General features: G+C 47.4%; 1 protein-coding gene across 4 annotated transcripts in view; it reads right to left on the reverse strand.

The window, feature by feature from the left end:
• Positions 1 to 21,856, reverse strand: part of cacna1c (calcium channel, voltage-dependent, L type, alpha 1C subunit) — a 1,225,933-nt gene that overhangs the window by 653,457 nt on the left and 550,620 nt on the right. For all 4 annotated transcript variants that reach the window (XM_038780480.1, XM_038780479.1, XM_038780478.1 and 1 more), the window contains one exon: positions 4,996 to 5,022. In XM_038780480.1, coding sequence (XP_038636408.1) covers positions 4,996 to 5,022 — 27 coding nt within the window. The remainder of the gene's footprint in view (positions 1 to 4,995; positions 5,023 to 21,856) is intronic.

A 21,856-nucleotide genomic window follows, 5' to 3' on the forward strand; every position in this document is an offset into this window, starting at 1 on the left:
AGCACCCCTCTATTCAAGAAGGGTGGGAGCCAGAAAGCTGGAAACTGTCAGCCAGTTTACAAAACATCTCTCATAGGGAAACGTACTAGAATCTATTTTTAAGGAGGTTCGAGCAGGGCACTTAGAAAATCTTAATGCAATCAGGCAGAGTCAACATGGCTTTGTGAAAGGGAAATCATGTTCGACCAATTTATTTGAGTTCTTTGAGGAAGCACCAAGCAAAGTGGATAAAGGGAACCCCGTGTATATGATGTACTTAGATTTCTAAAATACATTTGCTAAGGTGCCACATCAAAGTTTACTGCACAAAATAAGAGCTCATGGTGTTGGGGATAATATTTTATCATGGAAAAAGGATTGATTAGTTAACAGGAAGTAGAGGATATGGATAAATAGATCATTTCCAGGTTGGCAAGTTGTGACTGGGGAGTGACACAGGTATCAGTGCTGGAGCCTCAACTATTTAATCTATATCAATAACTTTGATGAAGTCATTGAACGTATGGTCACTACATTTACCAATGACACCAAGATAGGTAGGAAAGCAAGTTGGGAAGAGGAGGTAGAGAGTCTGCAAATGGTTAAGTGAGTGGGCAAAGATTTGGCAGATGGAGTATAACGATGGAAAATGTGAACTTGTCCATTTGGGCAGGAATAATAGTAAAGCTATAAACTATTTAAATGAAGAGATACTGCAGAACTTGGTGGTGCAGAGAGATCTCTAGTAAATGAATCACAAATAGTTAGTATGAAGGTACAACAAATTTTCAGGAATGGAAACATAATGTTCTATTTACTGCAAGGATAATGGAATACAAAAGGAGGGAAGCTTTGCTATAGTTGTGCAGGGTTTGGTGAGACATCTGGAGTGCTGTGTACAGTTTTAGTCTCCTTCCGAGAGAAGGATATGTTTTCACTGTAAGCAGTTCAGAGAAGGTTCATTCAATTGATTCCTGGGATGAAGGGAGTATCTTCTCAGTAAGTGTTGAACAGTTTGGGCTTGTATCCACTGGAATTCAGAAGAATGAGAGGGATCTCATTGCCACGTACAGGATTCCTGAGGGGACTTGATAGGGTGGATACTGATAGAATGTTTCCCCTGAAGCGAGAGACTAGAACTAAGGGACACAGTTTAAAAAATGGTCTCCCATTTAAGACGGAAAAGACTTTTGTTCTCAAGGGTCATTCATCTGTGGAATTCTCTTCCCTCGAGAGCAGGCTGGGTTATTGAATATTATTAAGGTTGAGTGAGATAGATTCTTGATTGACAAGGGAGTCAAAGTGTATGGGGATAGATAGAAAAGTAGAGTTGAGGTCACAATCAAATCCGCCATGATCTTATCAAATGGCACAGTACTCCTGTTCCTAATATGTTCTTCGATTATGTAATAAAAATAGTTTTTATTACATGCATGGACTGTACACCTCAGGTTTATTCTTGATATTTCACTGCATAGCTACAATATTTTCAAGTTCTATAAATATTAGCCAATAATTGCATACAAGATAATATCAAATTGGATTAATATTCACTCACAAACTCATTGTATAACTTGCCGCCACAATAATCCTGATGTCGATGTCTGAAGCAATGTGCATTCAAACCGCTTTCACAAATTAAATAAAAAATTTCAAATTTATTGGACCAGATTTTCCTATTAAGTTATGCTGGGAAACTAATGAAACATGAACACGTTCTTAGCATTACTTGGCTGACGAATTTGTGCAGCATGTTGGAAGGAGGAAAAACAGAAAGCAAGACAAATTGTCCCATTCTTACACATATCTAAGTGATCACTGATAGTATCCTTGCTTGCTACGTTTTGGACACAAATAGCATTTCATATGGTGGAAGATGGAAAGTAACCAAAAGAAAAGCAGAGCAGCACAGACGTATTGAATATTTCAAAATATTTTGGAAATAACATATGGATATATTGGAAAATCCAATTTGTAGAACATGGTACGATAGTGGAGCAGTATTTTACCAGGAAAAACTATGTCTGCAAAACTGAAAGGTTATTGTGGTTGGTGTCACTCAGGACCTTGTTTACCAGCAGACCACCAACCTCCTACTTTGAGTTTTTCATATAATTATGTCACAGCAGGATGTTCTCAGAAGATGGGTTACACATGGTTGCTATGAGACTGAGAATACAAATTAGTATTCCTGTCACATGTACAACAGGCAGCTGGTAATGCCATTAATTTAAAAACAAATTATATACTTACAAGACATCTTAAATCTAATTACATACCTAGAACTGTCAAATGAGTTTACATGACAATCTGCAACACATTGATACTTCGCAAGACAAAATTTTTATAATTTGCACAAAATGCATTAAAACAACATACTGATTCTGTAAAGGACTAAGTTTCAGCTTATTGAATATGCTGATACGAGATTCAGTTCATTTGTTAATATTAGCACAAAAGTTGATATATGTTTGAAGAATGTTTACCCCTTTATACTCAGGGCAACTTTATTTATTCACATGAGAGAAGAAATTAAGATGTGTCATAATGTCACATTCGGCTACAAGGTACAGACAATTATAGTTAAAAAGAATTTGCAAAGGGAATTACCTTTGTGCTCTGGCTTGTTCTATTATTAACTGATGAGAAATCCTGTGAGTAATTCAAGCTAATTTCTACAGTATTGCCCATGGATACCCATGGGTCTGGAGAATAGTTGTAACAGGGATAGTGCTAGGAGTGCCTGATGGTGCGGGGAGTACTTGGATATGCTACTTCTTGATATGGATGTACTAGGTCCAAATTGGGTCTGAAGCACTTACAGGAGTAAACAGTGAGCACTGAAGTTGAAATTGCTGGAAGTCATCCTGCAGAAATGACTGTCACAATTATTAAATCGAGTGGCCAGCCCCAGAAATAGAGTGTAAACCCCGACAAAAGCACAATAGAGGTGCTACACAAAAATCAATTGTGGTAAATAGATCAAAAATTAAAGAAAGGTTGGTCAGTATTTTCAGCAAATGAGTAGCACCAACTGGTGCTGATCAATCCAAGAACAGAGGCGGGATTCTCCCCAATCAGAGTGATGGCCCGATGCCGGTGTCAAAAACAGCACGAACCACTCCGGCGTCGGGCTGACTGGAAGTAGCGGAACTCTCTGCACTTCCGGGGGCTAGGCTGGTGGCGGAGGGGTTGGCGCCGCGCCAGCTGGCGCGGACTGCCAGTTAGCGCATGCACAGAACCACCGGCGTATTCTGGCGCATGCGCAGGGGGGTGACTTCTTCGCGCCGGCCATGGCGGAGCCCTACAGTGGCACAGGCCCGCCCACAGATCAGTGGGCCCCAATCGCGGGCCAGGCCACCGTGTGGGATCCCTTCCCCCCAGGGTCGGACCCCCCCCCCCCCCCCCCCGAGGACCGTAAGTTCGCACCAGCCAACTTACCAGCTAGGTCCCACCGTGTAGGACCATGTCCAATCCACGCTGGCGGGACTGGCCAAAAAGAGGCCAGTTGTTTCTTTAGTCCCTCTCGGGCTCTCCCTTTTCTTCCCCCCCGCGCCCTCCCCTTCCCCCCGGGTTGCGTGTCCCTGATGTTTCTCCGTGTCTTTCTTTTTTCTTGTAAACTTCCAGTTTCCCTCTGTACCGGCTGTTGCTGGCCTCGAACAGGTTTTGGAACAGGCCGACAAATTGCCCTCATGCAGTAAGGAAGCTTTCCTCCTACCCTCGGATGGCATATTTGATCTTCTCCAGGTGGGGAAATTCCAATAGGTCTGCTAGCCAGCTACCACTGGGCAGTAACAGCGGAAAGAGTGAGGGGATGGGTGCACAAATCCAACTCAGAGCGGATGCGAATGGAGGAGACCTCCTACACGGGGATGACCCTCCGTGCCCTAGCAATGGCAGCATTCCCATCCCCCTCTGCAGAATATACATCCACCCCAGTGGTAGCGGCCACACTGACAACGTGGGGCCAATTAAGACAGCACTACAGGCTGACCAAGATGTCCCCCATAGCCCCCATCTGCGGTAACCACAGATTCCCTCCAGCCATGCTGCAGACAACTTTTCAAAAAAAGGAGATAGGATGGGGAACGCTGACAGTTAGGGACATCTGCATAGGTAACACAGTAGCGACATTGAACAAACTGATGGAGGAATGAGAACTACCGACAGGACAGGAAATGAGACACCTACAAATATAACACTTCCTCCGCCAAGAGATAGTAGGGTATCCCTGGACCTCAGGGACCACACTACTAGAGGACCTGATGAACACGGACAGTGAAGAAGGGGGATTCTGCTGGAACATATATGGACAGCTACTGGACAGAGCCCGAACACCATTGGACGAGACCAGATGGAAATGGGGAGTCGAACTGGGTACAGAAGTTGGTTGGGGACTCTGGAGCGAAGTACTAAGCAGGACCACCTCCACCTCCTCCTGCGCAAGGCTCAGCCTCATGCAATTCAAAGTGGTGCACAGAGCACACCTGACCAAAACCCGAATGAGCAGGTTCTTCCCGGAGGTGGAGGACAAATGGGAACAGTGCCAGAGGGACCTGGTGAACAACACCCACATGTCTGGGCTTGTCCGAAACTTGTTGGGTAGTGGACAGCCTTTTCCAAGGCAATGTCCAATGTTGTGGGGGCGAGGGTGAAGCCATCCCGAATGTGGCAATCTTTGGGGCATCTAGGCAGCCAAAGCTACACATGGGGAAGAAGGCAGACGCACGAGCTTTCGCGTCCCTAATTGCATGCCGGAGAATCCTGCTCAGCTGCCGATCAGCAGCACGTAAAACTTTGCCATGCATGCAATCTTTTTAAAAGTTTCACTAAATGACATTTGATAGATAATGCCATATAAAATGGGAAACATAGAAATAATCTGAAACAATGTTTATTTGCTTTTCTATTGGACAAATCAAGCTGCCATTGAGTAGGCACGTGTAACAGTTAAATTATCGTAACATTGAAATTATACAAAATTAAGACTCTTAAATATATTAGGTGTTAACTGACCTGAACTTGGACTTGGAAATTCGGTGCCTGGAACATAAAAGATGAGACTATAGGTTATTTGTCGCATTGAAATCTATAATGCTTAGGACATTAATTAATTTAACAGCGTTATTGCCACTATCCCAGTAATAGCTGACTTCCCCACTCCCCGTCTCTCGTACTATGAGATTCACCACTGACGACCATTGCTGCGTGGCGACCATCACCATGAAGAAGGCCAAGTATTGGGAGTGGACATCTTGTGACTCAAAGTGGGATAACACTAACTCTCATTTATTTACATAAATGGATGCATTTCTTTCTTTATTCCTTCCCCTTTTCCCATGTGTTTCTCTTTCTCTAATCCATGAGAGAAATTATTTTTTGGACTCCTGAAAAAGTCTCTACTGACTCCCAGAGGTTCATGGATTCTTGTTTGAGAACCACTGATGGGTGCATGAGTTTGCAAAGAGGATTGGAATTGGTGGAAGCATAACATCCAGAAGACGACACCTCATCAGATGATGAGGAATTATTGGGTGAATGTGAGGTAGATCTGGAAGAAAGGGCCAACTTAATGTCTGGCAGTGAAGGTAGCCAGAGTACCGTTGATCGTGCAGTACTATTGTTGGCCTGCTTAATCAACTACCTGAAAATACCTCAAGAAGCTCCTCTGAACTAACAGTTCTTGTTAACTGATGGAACCATCAATTCACCAGACACGTGTTTCCGACATGAATCTAGGCTTTAACCTGTTACCCGTTGATGAACTCTCAGTGAACTGCAGGCTGACTCTGGACAAGGGTATTTATACAGCAGCACTAGGGGGAGGAGACATGGGCGGAGCCAAGGGTGAAGCCCTGTACAAACTCCTGAGCATTCCCAGAGCTACTCCCCCTAGTGGTCAGATAACGCTACTGCGCTTGCAAAGACATAGTGTGAATTATCATATTACATTCACCACATTAACACTTTTCACCATTCCCTCATCCTATTTTCAAAATCAGAGGCTGGAATTTTCTGGCCGCTCCCACTGGAGGAATTTGCCAAAGTCAACAGAAGTTTGAACGGCTCGCCACATCCGCGCTTGCCGCAGTGAGGCTGAAATATATGCAAGTCAAAACATTCAACCAACTTACTGGCATTATGACATTATATGTGTCGTCACTTATTCTTTCAATGGATTCCCCACAACATAGGCCAGTTTCAGTTGAGTGTGGCTCGTGATTAAACTGTTCCTTCCTAAATTATCTTGTCAGCCTTCATGCCATCCAGTCTATCTCCATAGGTCTTGTAAAACACAGCCCAATGATTGTGACGTGGAAGTGCACTTCACAACCATAAGACAAAGCATTGGCATACAGTGCTCACCTATGCAACAAGTGTCAGTCCACTATTGTGTGAGCCACACTCAGGCAGACTAAACCAAAATGAGTCAAACAAGGAAACTCATGGATCTGGTGGTGGCCATTGAGTGGGTGGTCGCAAATTTGGTGGCCCCCGGCTCACGGTGGATTTTGTTGGTCTTTCCCCACCCGTATGGGGGTGGTTTTGAGAGTGAAAGTTGTGTGAGTGCCCAGGGAAGGCAATACTCCTCTGGTGAGTCTGGTGCATGGCTCAGAGGACAAGAAGAGCTCCGAGAAAGAGAGATCAGCGGCCAGGGCAGTTTTTGTGGTACGCCACAGATCAAGATGGCAAAGGGTAAGGGGGCAGCACTGCTTGCCCAGTGATCAACAGCAACTGGTGGAGTTTTTAAAGGAGTGAGGCCTCAAGGACCTGGCTAAGGTGGTGGAGCCACTTAGGACAGTGATTGAGAAAGTGGGGCAGAAGCTGGCGGTTCAGGGCCTCGTGACTCAGAAGGTGGAGGAGGGGGTGGAAGAACAGGACCTGATGGCCTTGATGGCGACGGAGTAGTGTATGGTGGTGGGCAATCAGAAGAGGCTGAGAGAGAAGTTGGAAGACCTGGGGAATCGCTCCAGGTGACAGAATCTGAGGATAGTCGGGAGAGAGGGTATCGGGCGAGCAGGTGCCGCCAAATATAGCAGTTGATAGTGGAGGTAACCTTTGATCAGCCCCTCGAGGTGGATCGGGCAGACAGGGAATTGAGGGAGGCCGTAGGTGGGGGCCCCGCCGAGGCGATAGTGGTGCAGTTGCACCGTTTCTTGGACAAGGGAAAGAATTTGCAGTGGGCGAGGCAGACCCGGAGGTGTACCTGGGATGAGAGTAAGTTGTGGTCTACCAGGACCTGGGTGTAAAGCTGGCCAAGAGGAGAGCCAGGTTTAACTGGGTAAAGACTGCCCTCTTCAAGATAGGAGTGAAGTTTGGGGTTCTGTACCCTGCCCGCTTGTGGGTGACTTATCAGAAACAAGAGTTTCAATTTGACTCATCAGAAGAGTCAATGGATTTTATGAGAGACCATGGACTGGGAGGAGTGTGAGAACACTGAACTTTGGAGTGGAGCTTTGTGTGTATGGTAAAATGTCTGGGGTGGGGTATTTTTTTGGGGTGGATTTTGGGGAGCGGCAATAATGAGTGTTCTTTTTGTTCTTCTTTATTTGTTGGTGTTTGGAAGGAAGGGGGAGGGGTGAATTGGAGGGGAATGCGTAGGTCAGAGGCCTTGGGCGTGGCCGCTATGCTAGCTGGCCGGGCTAATTAACTGAAGAGAAGTGGGGGGTTGCCATGAGGAAGGCGTGGGCGGGGGGGGGGGGGGGGGGGGGGGGGGGGGTAAATGGGGTGTTTCTTTGTTTGGGGGATGTGGGGGGCTAGGGGGGGGGGGGAGGGGGTAAGGTTATTGACATGGATGTGGTTGGTGTGGCGCAGTTGGGAAGGGAGTGATGGCATTGGCATCTGAGGGTGGGCCTGAGCGCCACGAGATGCTCACCCAAGAAGTGATATGACTGATCGGCAGGGAAGGGGAGGGGAAGTGGGGGAAGCCCACTGACCAGGCTAGTCATGTGGAATGTGCGAGGGTTGAATGGGCCAGTTAAACGGTCGTGTGTGTTCATGCACTTGAGTAGTCTTCAGGCAAACGTGATGTGCTGCAGGAGGCGCACCTGAAGCTGGGAAAGGGATGGCTCGGTGTTGGTCAATAAGAGGGAGACGTTTGAAGTGGGGAGCATTGTGGCCGATCCGAGGGGTAGGAATACAGTAGTTAGCGGGAAGCTAGGTCAATTTTTTTCGTAATGGACAAGGCACTGCTGGCGGGGGTGGCAGATTCAGGATATTCAGTAATCGTGGTCTCTGACCAAGCACCGCATTGGGTGGATTTGCGCGTGGTTCCGTGGAGAGCCACAGTGGAGTTTCGATGTGGGGCTGTTGGCAGATGAGGGTGTGTGTGAGCGGGTGAGGGCTGCCATTTGGGACTATGTGGAGGTGAATGATATTGGGGAGGTCAAAGCCGCCACATTGTGGGAGACACTCAAGCTGTAATTAGAAGGGATTTTATCTTGATTTGGGTGCAGGGAGAGGATGAATCGGGAGAAGAGAGCAAGGTTGGTTGATGAGATCTTGAGGGTGGATAGGAGACACTCGGTTGTGCCGGAGGAGCTGTAGCTAAAGGAGGGACAGAGGTTTCAAATGGAGTTTGAGTTAGTGTCTAGGGGGATGGGACAGTTGTGGAGGGCCAGAATGTGAGTGTATTATTACGGGGAGAAGCCAAGTTGGATGCTGGCCCATCAGTTGAGGAAGCAGGCAACAGCGAGGAAGATTGGTAGAGTGAGGGATGAAGGGGGCAAGTTGGTGATGGATCCGGAGGAGGTGAATGGGGTATTTGTGGCCTTCTATAGGGAGCTTTATGAATCAGATCCCCCGAGGGGGGAAGAGGGGATGAGGTGTTTCCTGGATGGGTTAGAGTTTCCCAAGGGAGAGGAGGGGTTGGTGCAGGGCCTGAAGACCCCGATTGGGCTCGCCGGGGTTGATTGGGGAATATCAGACGGGTTTTGTGAAAGCAAGGCAGTTGTCGGTGAATGTCCGGAGGTTACTCAACATGGTTATGATGCCCTCGAGGGGCCAGGAGGTTGAGGTAGTGGTGGCGAGGGATGCAGAGAAGGTTTTTGATTGGGTAGAGTGGGCATATTTGTTTGAGATATTGGGGAGGTTCGGGTTTGGACAGGGGTTTGTGGATTGGGTTTGGTCGCTGTATAAGGTGCCGGTGGCGAGTGTGTAGATGAACTGAGTGAGTTCCAGTTACTTTGGGAGGCCCGCTCTCCCCGTTGCTTCTCGCCTTGGTGATAGAGCCATTGGTAATGGCGCTCAGGGTGTTGAGCGATTGGAGAGCAATTGAGTGAGAGCGGTGTGTCGAGCATAGGGCTCCGCTGTATGCGGATGACCTGTTATTAAATATTTCAGACTCATTGGGCGGCATTGGGAGATTATGGGGATTCTGGAGGAACTTGGCTGCTTTTTGGGATATAAATTGAATATGGAAAAGAGTGAGGTGCTCCCAATCAATGGGGAGCAGGAAAGGAGGTTAAGGGAGTTTCCATTTCGGGTGGTGGGGACAAGCTTTAGATACCTTGGTATCCAGGTGGTGCGGAGCTGGGTCCAGCTGCATTGATTGAACTTGGCCCGATTGGTAGAGGGAATGAAGGTGGATTTTAGGAAGTGGGATGTTTTGCCGTTGTCGCTGGCAGGGCGGGTGCAGATAGTAAAAATGATGGTGCTGCCTCGGTTTCTGTTTGTGTTTCAGAACCTCCCTATCTTTGTACCCAAGTCATTTTTTAGGAAAGTTAATGGATTCATTTCAGGGTTTGTGTGGGAGGCGAGGCCCCGTGGGTAAGGCAGGCTTTTCTGGAGTGGGTGCAAGGTGGAAGAGGAGGCTGGCTTTGATGAATTTGAAGAATTATTATTGGGCTGCAAACATTGCGGTGTTGAGGAAATGGGCCCTGGAGGAGAGGTTGGTTTGGGGATGGATGGAGGCGGCATTATGTAGGGCACCAAGCTTGAGGGTTTTGTTGTTGGCACCTCTGCTATTCCCGTCACCCAGGTATTCCATTAGTCCAGCAGTGCTGTTGACCTTGAGGGTGTGGGGGCAGTATAGGAAGCACTTGGGGTTCGAGGGTATATCATTGTGAGCGCCTATTTGTGATAACCGTAGGTTTTAGACTGGATGTGAGGTTCTGGGGATAGCAGTAGGTGGGGATCGAGTACTTCAGGGACTTGTTTGTAGGTGGCAAATTTGTGGAGCTGGAGGAGTTGGGGGAATGGTTAGGAGGAGCCTAAGGGGAATGGGTTTCGGTAACTGCGTTCGGGATTTAGTGAGGAGAGTGGTGCCGTCTTTTCCCAGGGTTGCCGCCTCCGGTGCTGCAAGATAAGCTTCTGTCAGAGGAAAAATAGGAGAAGGTGCCGACATTTACAAGGAACTGATGGAATGGGCAAGTATAGGCCTAGACTGCTCACTCGCTCTTCATAAGACATATACTTCATCCCTGGAATCAATCTAGTGAATCTTCTCTGAACAATTTCAAATCCATTTTTGACCTACCTCAAGTAAGGAGACCTATCTCAAGTAAGGAGTACTGTGCACAGTACTCTAGATGTGGTCTCACCAATGCCTTATATAGTTGCAACAGCACTTCCCTAATCTATTCCATTAGCAACAAATACCAAAATTCCATTTGCCTTCTTTAACAGCTGTTGCACCCAACTTCCTGCGATTCATGCATGAGGACAGCTAGATCCATTTGCACTGAAGACGTTTGAAGGGTGTGATTCACCGTAAAAATTTCAAGGTCTGGTTTTGGGAGCATTTTTCAGGCTGTTTTTGATAGTTGCAATGTTGAGATTGAGACCGCTATTCAACGATACTCAGCTATTTTTTCAGGGACTTTCTCCCCATCGAGGCCATACTTTGAAATTGTTCCAGCACTGGGGAGCTGGGCTCGCCAGCAGGACCGGATCGTCACAGATTGAGCAACCATTTTGAAAGGTTGTCCCGATTTCTACACACATGCTTTCAGGAAACCACACTTTAAGTACCCCCCCTTCACCTGTCCAACCTTTCTGGGGCCCCATCAAACCTCTCGACCACCCCCCCTTTCATGGGCATGCCCCCCCAGGCCTTGACCCTTGGCAGTGCCAACCTGGCACCCAGGCACATTGGCACAGCCAGCCTGGCACTGTGGCAGTGCCCTGGCACCAACTGGGCACCCTGGCAGTGTCAGGTTGGCAGTGCAATGGTGTCCAGGTGCCAAGAGGAGTGCAAGGGTACTATCCTGCCAAATTTTGGCCCACTCACCTAACTTATCGATGTCCATTTGTAAATTTGCAATTTGCTTTCCCATCTATTTTAGTGTAATCTGCAAAGTTGGTTAGAATACCTTCTATCCCTGCATGCAAGTCATTAATATAGATTGTAAATAGTTTAGACCCGAGTGCCATATACTGTGGCACACTACTGGTTACAGCTTGCCAACCAGAAAATACCTATTTATCCACAGACTCTTGTTTTCTGTTGGCTAGTCCAGTGTTTTTCAAAGTTTTCTGCCTGGGACCCATTTTCACCAACCGGCCATCCTTCGGGACCACACCGGGCGACCTTCACATTTTCTCTTACCGTTAAAATGATAGGTGAGCCTGCTTTGTCCTCACAATCTCACTCCAATCAGATGCACAGGAGGAGAGGACAATGTGCATATCAGCTGCAGAGCTCAGCTGGTTCTTTTGTGCTGTCTTCATTTTTGTGAGGCTGGAAAATCCAACCTCACACATGTCAGTCGTTGTGAAGGGCAATAACAACAAAATGCGCGTTTTACTCAGCACTGAATACTCCTCGAAGACTCTACTGCAGAATGCTGACAGCCTCATTGAGTTGTGTTTTAATGTGCTGTCACAGGTGAAGCGCAGAAGTTCAGTTTCTTCATTTGGAATCAGCTCTTAGTTAATAATTGGGGATCTCAAACTCAAAGGGATTTTTCACCCATCGCTTCTCTCTCAAAATCTGAAACTTCTCTGGAAAATAGCAGCAAAAACTGTTCATGAGAGCAGCCAGATGCGACTAAATAAGGCTTGCCAGTCTATTGACAGTTCCCTTACTAACATTATTTTCTTTGATGTGGGGAACATGTAGTAGTTTTGGCTTTCTACTCGCACTTGCCAAACTTTCAACGACTTTTGAAAAGAATCAATTTCTTCACAGTGCCAAAAGCAATCATCATTCTTCCCTTGCAATTTGAGATTCAGTTCATTTAGAATTGCAGAGATGTCTGCAAGGTAAGACATAGTTTGCACCCAAGTTTCATCAACAAACGAATCAGCCCGAGGGGACGATTTCTCAAAGAGGAAATCGTGGGTGTGATACCTCAGTTTGCAAACTCTGACAAGCACTCAACCCCTTGACAGCCAACATACTTCTCTGTGGATGAATAAATGCCTCAAAAGGCTGGTATTGAGTGCCATGCATGTAATGAAATTCACAACTTTCACAGTTAATTTCAACATCTCTTCAAGACCGGATGGAATTATTTTCGATGCCAATGCATCACGGTGAATAAAACAATGATTCAAAATAATGTCCTGACCAGCTGGCTCCTTAATCCTCATTATAATTCCATTGTTTTTTCCCAGTCATGTTGGCTGCTCCATCACTTGTGATTCCTCTGCAATGAACCAACTTGAGCCGACACTTTCCGACTACACGGTAGCATTGTGGATAGCACAATGGCTTCACAGCTCCAGGGTCCCAGGTTCGATTCTGGCTTGGGTCACTGTCTGTGCGGAGTCTGCACATCCTCCCCGTGTGTGCGTGGGTTTCCTCCGGGTGCTCCGGTTTCCTCCCACAGTCCAAAGATGTGCAGGTTAAGTGGATTGGCCATGATAAATTGCCCGTAGTGTCCAAAATTGGCCTTAGTGTTGGGTGGGGCTACTGGGTTATGGGGATAGGGTGGAGGTGTTGACCTTAGGTAGGGTGCTCTTTCCAAGAGCCGGTGCAGACTCGATGGGCCGAATTGCCTCCTTCGGCACTGTAAATTCTATCTATCTATCTATTCAATGCTTCATAAATCTCTGCACCAGTTCTGTGCGTTGGTAATGTCAGGCAGCATAGCAAATCCTAAACAAATTCATTGTGCCAAACATACCTGTTATATTCCTTGTCTTGATAGCGAGATATGTAGCGTTGACAAAGAATATAAAACTAAGAAGTTTAAATCAAAACAAATTTATTTTACAGTACTAAACCTGATTAGGTTTGCACACTTTTCTAAGTAAGAGATAATAAAATAATAATACTGAATCTGTAGTGCAGTAATCAATATTCACTCTAACTATTAAACTACACTATAACTCAACCTCATGATGTATTTGCACAATGAAATTTCCCTCAGCTTTCTCTCTCTTTCACATCAGCTTCTCCCAGAATTCCTATAGATGAAGCCTGATATACAATCACTTAGTAATGACATCTAATGTTGAGTTACACATAGTCGCTGTTATTAACCTTTTACTACACTTGCATATACATAGCATTGCAATACCAAACGTAAATTAGCAAGGTTGCACAACCTGAAATATCTGTACTTTCAGCCAGTTGTATTGAAAACGTGCGCTGGGTGATATGGTGGTGCAGTGGTTAACACTGCTGCCTACAGCGCCGAGGACCCGGGTTCGTGCCCGGCCCTGGGTCACTGTCCGTGTGGAGTTTGCACATTCTCCTCGTGTTTGCGTAGGTTTCACCCCCACAACCCAAAGATGTGCATGGTGGATGGAGTGGCCATGCTAAATTACCCCATAATTGGAAAAAAATGATTGGGTACTCTAAATTTATATTAAAAAAATGAAAACTCGTGTGCTGATTTTGAACGAGAAAGAAGCTGGATTTCTAAATTCTCAGCAACACCACAAATTTGGTGAGCCATTTAGTGGGCAGCACGGTAGCATGGTGGTTAGCATAAATGCTTCACAGCTCCAGGGTCCCAGGTTCGATTCCCGGCTTGGTCACTGTCTGTGTGGAGTCTGCACGTCCTCCCCATGTGTGCGTGGGTTTCCTCCGGGTGCTCCAGTTTCCTCCCACAGTCCAAAGATGTGCGGGTTAGGTGGATTGGCCATGCTAAATTGCCCGTAGTGTCCTAATAGTAAGGTTAAGGGGGGGGAGTTGTTGGGTTGCGGGTATGGGGTGGATGCGTGGGTTTGAGTAGGGTGATCATGGCTCGGCACAACATCGAGGGCCGAAGGGCCTGTTCTGTGCTGTACTGTTCTATGTCTATGTCTATTTTGTTGTCACTAACTTCAAAGCATTTCACTTTTTCAGCTAACCTCTCATCTAGAGCTGTATGAACTATGTCTATTTTTGCAGGGAGAATTAATCTCTCTGCAACAGCATGGAGCATTTTCTTAGCTACACGCTAAGGTACCATATAAGGGGCTAATTTCACTTTGTCATTCAAGGTATCACTTCTCCTGAGGACTTCAGCAGAAATAAGTTCCCGCTGCATCCTTTGAAAAAAAATCAAGAGGTCTGTCCTCAAACTCGTCATGCGCAGTCTTCAAATGCCTTTGAAGTCTAGAGTGTTATAAACTTTCCTTTGCCAGTACTTCCCTGCATATAATACACATGGGCTTTGAGTCCTTAATAAAGCCATATCTTAAAAAATCATTTCATACTGCTCTATTCCTGATTTCAGCTTCTTCTTAATGACTTGCTCACCAGAGGCCCTGGAGCCACACCAGCACTGCTTTGTCCTGCTGTGGAATCTCCTTAACAGTTCTCTCCAGCAGAATTAGTTGTGAGATCCTGGCCTGTTTGTGTCTCTGGTCCTCTCTTCCTTATTATAAAATGATCCACTTTCAATTCTTCAGTGCTGGCAACTACAAAATGGAGGAATCTCCATTCAGTGATTTTGCACCCAGAACACTTGACGTCAGCGTATGGGGCATGTGACCTGCTCTTTACTGTCACTTCTGGTGGGAGGATTGAAAAAAATTGGCCCTGGACAGCACTTTGACATCAGGAGGAGGCGGTCCCACCTGCCAAGCTCTGGGCCTGCGCACTGACTGACCTGGCACACATGTACGAGATGGCTGGCAATTTCAAAAGTCCGTTGCGGCCGGCATTTTTAAAAGATGATCGTGACCATTGGGCACTCCTCCGGCAATCAGGAACGCAGCAACAGATCACGTCGCGCCCTCCTGATACCCGCCCCTGGGTTGTGACACTGCATTTGAAAACCCCTGATTTCACTTCTGGTGGCGGTCATGGAGTGAGTAGTCGCACACAGGGCAGCTCCGGATCGGAGGCATTGGTGTGAACTCTCTAATTGCCTGGCGAAGGATATTGTTGGATTGGCAATCGGCAACGCCATCAGAGCTGGCGGCCTAGCTGAGAGATCTGTATGACTTCCTCCGGCTAGAGAAGATCAAGTGCGAGTTGAGGGGATCAGTGGAGGGCTTTGAGACACAGTGGGGACTGCTGATGACAATGTTTGAGTAATTGTTTGTCATGAGAGGTGAGGGGGGTAAAAGAGGGGAAAATTGCACAAACTATGAACTGAGCGGGTGTTGATAATGTTTCTGATTCATGGTTTTGTACTTTTGAATATGGTTGGAATAAATACATTTAAAAAAAAGAAAACCCCTGATTTAGGTGATGTTGATAACTTCCCATACATTGTTTATTGATAAATTGACATACTTTTATTGCCTCAGTGCTGTTTCCTTTCCGAGATGCCACTCACATTGAGTAGAGGCATCTGGATTGTACACACTAAACTAGAGAGTATTCCATTTCCATGGAAACTCAGCATTCACCTTCACATTGAGAATGTATTCTCTTGACTTCCAACTGTGCACACAGCTGCTCAAGCAAAGTCTTTCCAGTAGAGAGCTAGAGCAAAGGTACTGTTGACGATCAGGTGAGTGGCTCTTAGCGCAGTTTTAAAATTATATGGTGCATAATTTACTGTTTAGGCATACATATTCCAGCCAGCATGGCTAAGCAAATGACTATCAAATCAGTATGTTTTTTTTGTTCCTGTCTCATTAAGAAGCAAGAGGGAAATAAAAACAGTGAACCAAGCATCTGCAAGTAACATGTCTCCAAACTCCTAATCAGATGCTTGAAAGAACCTGTAACGAATCAGGCTGGAATCTTAATTTACACAGCAACCACACAGGAGAATTTCTGAGAATGAAAGCTAAATTTGGAAAACTTATGATGTTGTCTACTCAGTGTGATCAATCTTTACATGTCTCTTGGTTTACTTAAAGTTTAATTCGGATTTTGAGAAACTTAGTGGGCTTTTCAACCGAACATTTTGGACATTCTGAGGTTGCCTCTTTTTTGGCCTTTGATTTTGGTTTTCCAAATATAATGTAAAAAATCAGTGTTTGCTTGCAAATGCTCTAAATGCTGGGGACAATTCCAGGGACTAAATATGATATATTTGAATGGAGAAATATGAAAATACACAATTCATTTATCCACTGAATTGATGCAGAATGAAATAAGTAAAGCACAATTGCAGATGCAACACCTGATTTCTTGAGCAACATACTAAATTGTTTGTTTTGCAGGTACATAAAATAATATAACTATTATAAATAATATGCTACACTTAAAGATGTGGTGCAGCAAATGTCGCCACATGCTAGGTAGCCTGTTCGGTAGAAACAGTCTAGAGATAGAGAGTTTACTATCAAGTTACCTGCTGAACGACAGTGGCCAATAGGTCCATTTTTTCAGAGGGGAACACATCAAGGAGGGGATTTGAAGTAAGTGATGGAAGGCAGGGAGAGGGAACTTACCACCTTGAGGAGGATGCTCAGAAATATCTCCATCCTCAATGATGGTGGAGGCAAGGTTATAATTGAAAAAGACATGCAAGGTGAAAGCATTTACAGTCATCTTCAGGTACAAGTGTCGAATGGATGATCCACATCAACCTTGACCTGACGTTGCCAACATTACGGATGGCAACCTTCAGTTAATTTTATTCAATCCACATGACATCAAAAATGGTAAATGGAACTGGATACTGCAAAGATTATGGATCCAGGCAACATTCAGGCAGTAGTACTGAAGGCTTGTGTTCCAGAACTACTTCACCCACAGCACTGGAAAAATGTCCAGGTATGCTCTGTCGGTAAAATATAGGATCAATCTAATCTGGCCAATTACTGCTCTGTGGGCCAGAGAGCTGGGAGATAAACTGCAGCAGTCTTTAACATCGAGTGAACTCGCCGTGTGATATCACAGGTAAGTGATTGGTAGGTGAGTATTTCCCTCTTTTACCTTTTCTGATTGTTTTAACATTGAAGGATAGGTAGGACAAATTATAGAATGAAAGCTAGAGATCAGTAGTAAAATCAAATTGAAAATCTAATTAAATAAAATAGGGATGCAGGGCCAGGCGATGTGTTGTAGCTGCAGCATTTGTAGCTGGTGGACCCCATTGTGGTTCACGGCAACCACATCTGTAGCAAATTTTGGTTGCTTGGGGAACTCCAGGTCAGAGTTAATGAGCTGGATTCCGAGCTTCAGACATTGCAACACATCAAGGAGGGGACGAGTTACCTGGACATTGTATTTCAGGAGGCAGTCACACCCCTTAGATTAACAACCTTAAATTTGGTCAGTGGCCAGGAACAAGAGGGTGTGACTGCAGGTGAGGCATCAAGGAGGGGGAGAGTTACCTGGATGTTGTGTTTCAGGAGGCTGTCACACCTGTTAGATTAACTACCTCAAACTTGGTCAGTGGCCAGGAACAAGAAGGTGTGACTACAAGTGAGGCAAGTAGAGGGATCCAAGAGACAGCACTCAGGATCCTCAGCCCCTGCCCTTGTCCAAAAGGTTTGAAAATCTTGCTCCCTGTGTGGACGACAGTGGGGACAGTAGGGAGGATGAGTAAACTGTCCAAAGCACCATGGCCATTGAAGTGGAGGAAGAAAGAGAAATGGAGTCTTAGTCAGAGAGAGTATAGATAGGAGAATAGACACTGTTCTCTGTAGCCAGGATCGAGAGTCCCAAAGAATGTCTTGCCTACCTGGTTCCAGGGTTAAGGATATCTCATCAGGGCTGCAGAGGAATTTGGAGTGCTGGAGGAAAGATCCAGTTGTTGTGGTCCATATAGGTACGAACAATATAGGTAGAATGAGGAAAGACGTTCTGTGGAGGGAATATGAGGATCTAGATGCTAAATTAAAAAGCAGAATGCACAAAGGTAATCTCCAGATTAGTACCTGATCCATTAGCTAATGACAGAGGGTCACCAAGATTAAAGAAGTAAATGTGTGGCTCAAAGATTGGCGTGGGAGGAAATGGATTCAAGTTCACGGGACATTGGCACCGTACTGGGGAGGGAGCTTGTCCGTTGGGACGCGCACCACTTGCATCATGCTGGGAACAGTGTCCCGGCAAATCAAATAACTGGAGCTACAGATAGGGCTTTAAACTAAATTGTGGGCGGGTTCAGTTGCATGAAAATTTGAAAAATCAAAGTGCAAGGAAAAGGTATGAATACAAGTTAATGATGAGGCTAATTGTTACCAGATCATGTAAAGGAAGGGACAGAGCCTGTGATTGTCATATTACACCAAGGAATAATAATAACCTTTATTGTCACAAGTAGACTTACATTAACACTGCAACGAAGTTACTGCAAAAAGCACTTAGTCGCCACATTCCGGCGCCACATTCGGGTACACGGAGGGAGAATTCAGAATGTCCAAATTACTGAACAGCAAGTCTTTCGGGACTTGTGGGGGGAAATCGGAGCACCCGGAGGAAACCCATGCAGACACAGGCAGAATGTGCAAATTCCGCACAGACCGTGACCCAAGCCAGGAATCGAACCTGGGACCCTGTACTGTGAAGCAACGGTGATAGCCACTGTGCTACAATGCCGCCCATATCATGCAAGATTAGGGAAAATTAAGAATAGGACAAACATAAAGGGCTGTATTCTCCATCAGCGGGATCCTCCGCTTTGTCAGCAACTCACTCACGCCCGTGGATTTCTCGACGGCGTGGGGGTGCCCATAATGGGAAACCCCATTGGCCGGCTGCTGGGACGGAGGATTCCACTGCCGACAGGGGCACGCTGCACCAGGAAATGGGCTGGATTCTCCATTTCAGAGACTGTGCTGACACCAGGACTGAATCAGTGGTGTTCTACAGCCATGAAATTGGCACCCGTCCTGAGCAATTCAGGATCCACTAAAGGCTAGCACCATGCCACGAGGAACTAGAACAATTCAAATGAAAATTAGCTATGTCCAGACAGGTCTTGGGCTTCTGGAAATGGCGGTCCCATCACAGAGCCAGGGACGACATGAGTGGATGTCAGCAACCATCCAGGGCCTGCAGGTGGAGCTCCAGGAATCCAACCACCTGCAGGGGCATTGGTGGTGCTGACCATGCATGCCACCCAGGCTAACACTGCATGGGTGGCATCCAATTCGCCGGGATTGGCACTCGAGAGGCTGACAAGTTGCAATCGCTGATAAGCACTCCAGTCCCCAACACACACTCATTCCAGCCAACAAGACGGTTGCCCAAAGAATGGCATTGTGGTTCACATGCGGAGCTTGAGACCCTGATGGATGCCGTGGAAGAGTGGTGGGGCACCCTGATCTCCGGGGTGGGAAGGAGGCTATCACCCGCTGCAATAGACTGGGCCTGGGCGCAGGCAGCAGGCGTGGTAAGCACCATGAGTCCCACTGCCAGGATGGCCAACAGTGTCACAAGAAGCTGCACGACCTACTTGGGGTGCGTAGCCAGCACCATGTCCCTGGCACCAACTCTCGTCCCACACACCTGTAACCTGTCCCCGCACCCAGAGAGCAACCAAACCCCACCCATTGGTAGTCTGCTCGCACCCCACCCTGCACCACATGCCAACACTCATACCACCTGCCATGGCCATGTGCCCTGTTCACAAAGGCCACCAGCTGCTCACCCCCTGCGCTGCATGCAACCCCCCCCCCCCCCCCCCCCCCCCCTCCCAAACCCAGGAAAAGGCAGCGCATAACTGCACAGAGAGAAAGTGAGAGAGAGAAGACCTGAGGGAGACCACCGGACTTCACCGTTGTGGAGCAGTGGTTACTGGACCTGCTCAGTGGGCCTGGGATAGGGCAGTCACCGAGGCGGAGGTCGGCATCGGTGAACCAAGTCAACGCTGAGTTGCAGTGTCCCTATTGCACGCGTGGCACAATCCCTACACCATGCCACCACCCCAACCCCCACCTCTCTCACACCACCTTGCTCTCCCACACCACCGCACTGCCACCCCATCCAACCATGCTTCATGTCTTGTTCATTGTAGGATCACCTGGTGACAAGGTGGACCCTTCTGGTGTCCCCCCCGGCCACAACCCCAGGATATAACCAGCGAGGAATTGGCAATGGACAGCGAGCCCACAAACGCCAGCCCGCAGCGCCCAGGGGTACCAGTCCGGAGACGGCACCAACCTCCCGTCACAGCTGTCTACAATAACTTCCAACCTCCCAGACAAACGCACCTCGGTTGGGCATGTTAGTGGAGGCTCCTGGGACATTACCTGCTGTGTACCACAAAGCGGTACATCAGGTGGAGGTAGGAACCCCGGGGGTGGGTAGGTGAGAGGGCGGCCAGACCCCAGAGACTAGCAACCGTCCAGACGTGTCTCAGGCTTCTGGAAATGACAGTCCCATCACAGAGCTAGGGACTGCAATGGCATTCTTTGGGCTACCGTCTTGTTGGCTGGAATGAGTGTGTTGGGGACTGGAGTGCTTATCAGCGATTGCAACTTGTCAGCCTCTCGCGTGCAGGTGCATTTTGACAAGTCCAACCACCTGCAGGGGCAGGAGATGGTGCCGACCATGCATGCCACCCAGGCTAACACTACATTGGTGGCATTCACGTGGAGGCCATGGGAGATCATGGGTCAAAATATCCAAGGCCTGAGGCACTCAGTGCAGGCAGTGGCTGGGGCATAGGACAGGGCTGCCCTGTTACAGACAGCTAAGTACCAGGACCACCTGGACATTGCAGCGGCGCTCCAGAGCTTGGCCCAGTCACAATGGGTCATGGCTGTGAGCATCAAGAGCAGAGCAGGCCGTCTCCACGCCGGGGGTCCACCAAAACGTGGCATTAGGGCCTGTAAGGCAAGAAAGTTAGACAGCAGTTAAGCTGGCATAGTGCAGCACACAGGATAGCATTAGGGACTGGGGCACAAACCCGTAGATTCATGTTCATCTGTTCACAAACATTCCAATCTGCACCGGTGCTGTGTCAAAAGATGTGACCAGCAAGAAGCCTTACAACACCATTTAAAGTCCAACAGGTTTGTTTCGAATCACTAACTTTCAGGTGAGTGATGAAGGAGCTCCACTCTGAAAGTTCGTGTTTTGAAACAAACCGGCTGGACTTTACCTGGTGTTGTAAAACTTCTTACTGTACCCGCCCCACTCCAACGCTGACACCTCCACAAAAGGGTGTGAGTAATGGACTGGGCTAGGGCGGGCTGGTTGCGGGGTGGGAATGGGCGGCCATCGGAGGGGGGGGGCCGGGCCAGTTGCCCCAATTTAGCCACCGCTCACCCCCACGGTCCTCGGCCCCATCCCCATCTCTCTCCACCTCAAACGCCTCCCACTGCACCCTATGCCCAGCTCTGCCATCCCAAGGGTTCGATGGGACATGTGATGGCATCGCCAGCTCGCATATACAGATCACCCAGGTGGACGGTGGATTATTCAACTTTGGGCAGGAGTCAGACAATGCGGAGCACCCAAGCTCATCCAAGAGTGGGTCGTCATCATCTTCCACTCCATGGACCAGACCCACTGCTATTGCCATCCCAGGGCCCACGCCCCGTCGTAAGGCAGGGAGGAATCACGGAGGGGGGTTGCAGGTGCGGGGGAGGTGGGCGGGGATGGGGGTGGGATGGGATGTTCATGCTGCCATCGGCTAGG

This window comes from Scyliorhinus canicula, chromosome 20 (genome assembly GCF_902713615.1).
Source record: "Scyliorhinus canicula chromosome 20, sScyCan1.1, whole genome shotgun sequence".
Lineage (NCBI taxonomy): Eukaryota > Metazoa > Chordata > Chondrichthyes > Carcharhiniformes > Scyliorhinidae > Scyliorhinus > Scyliorhinus canicula.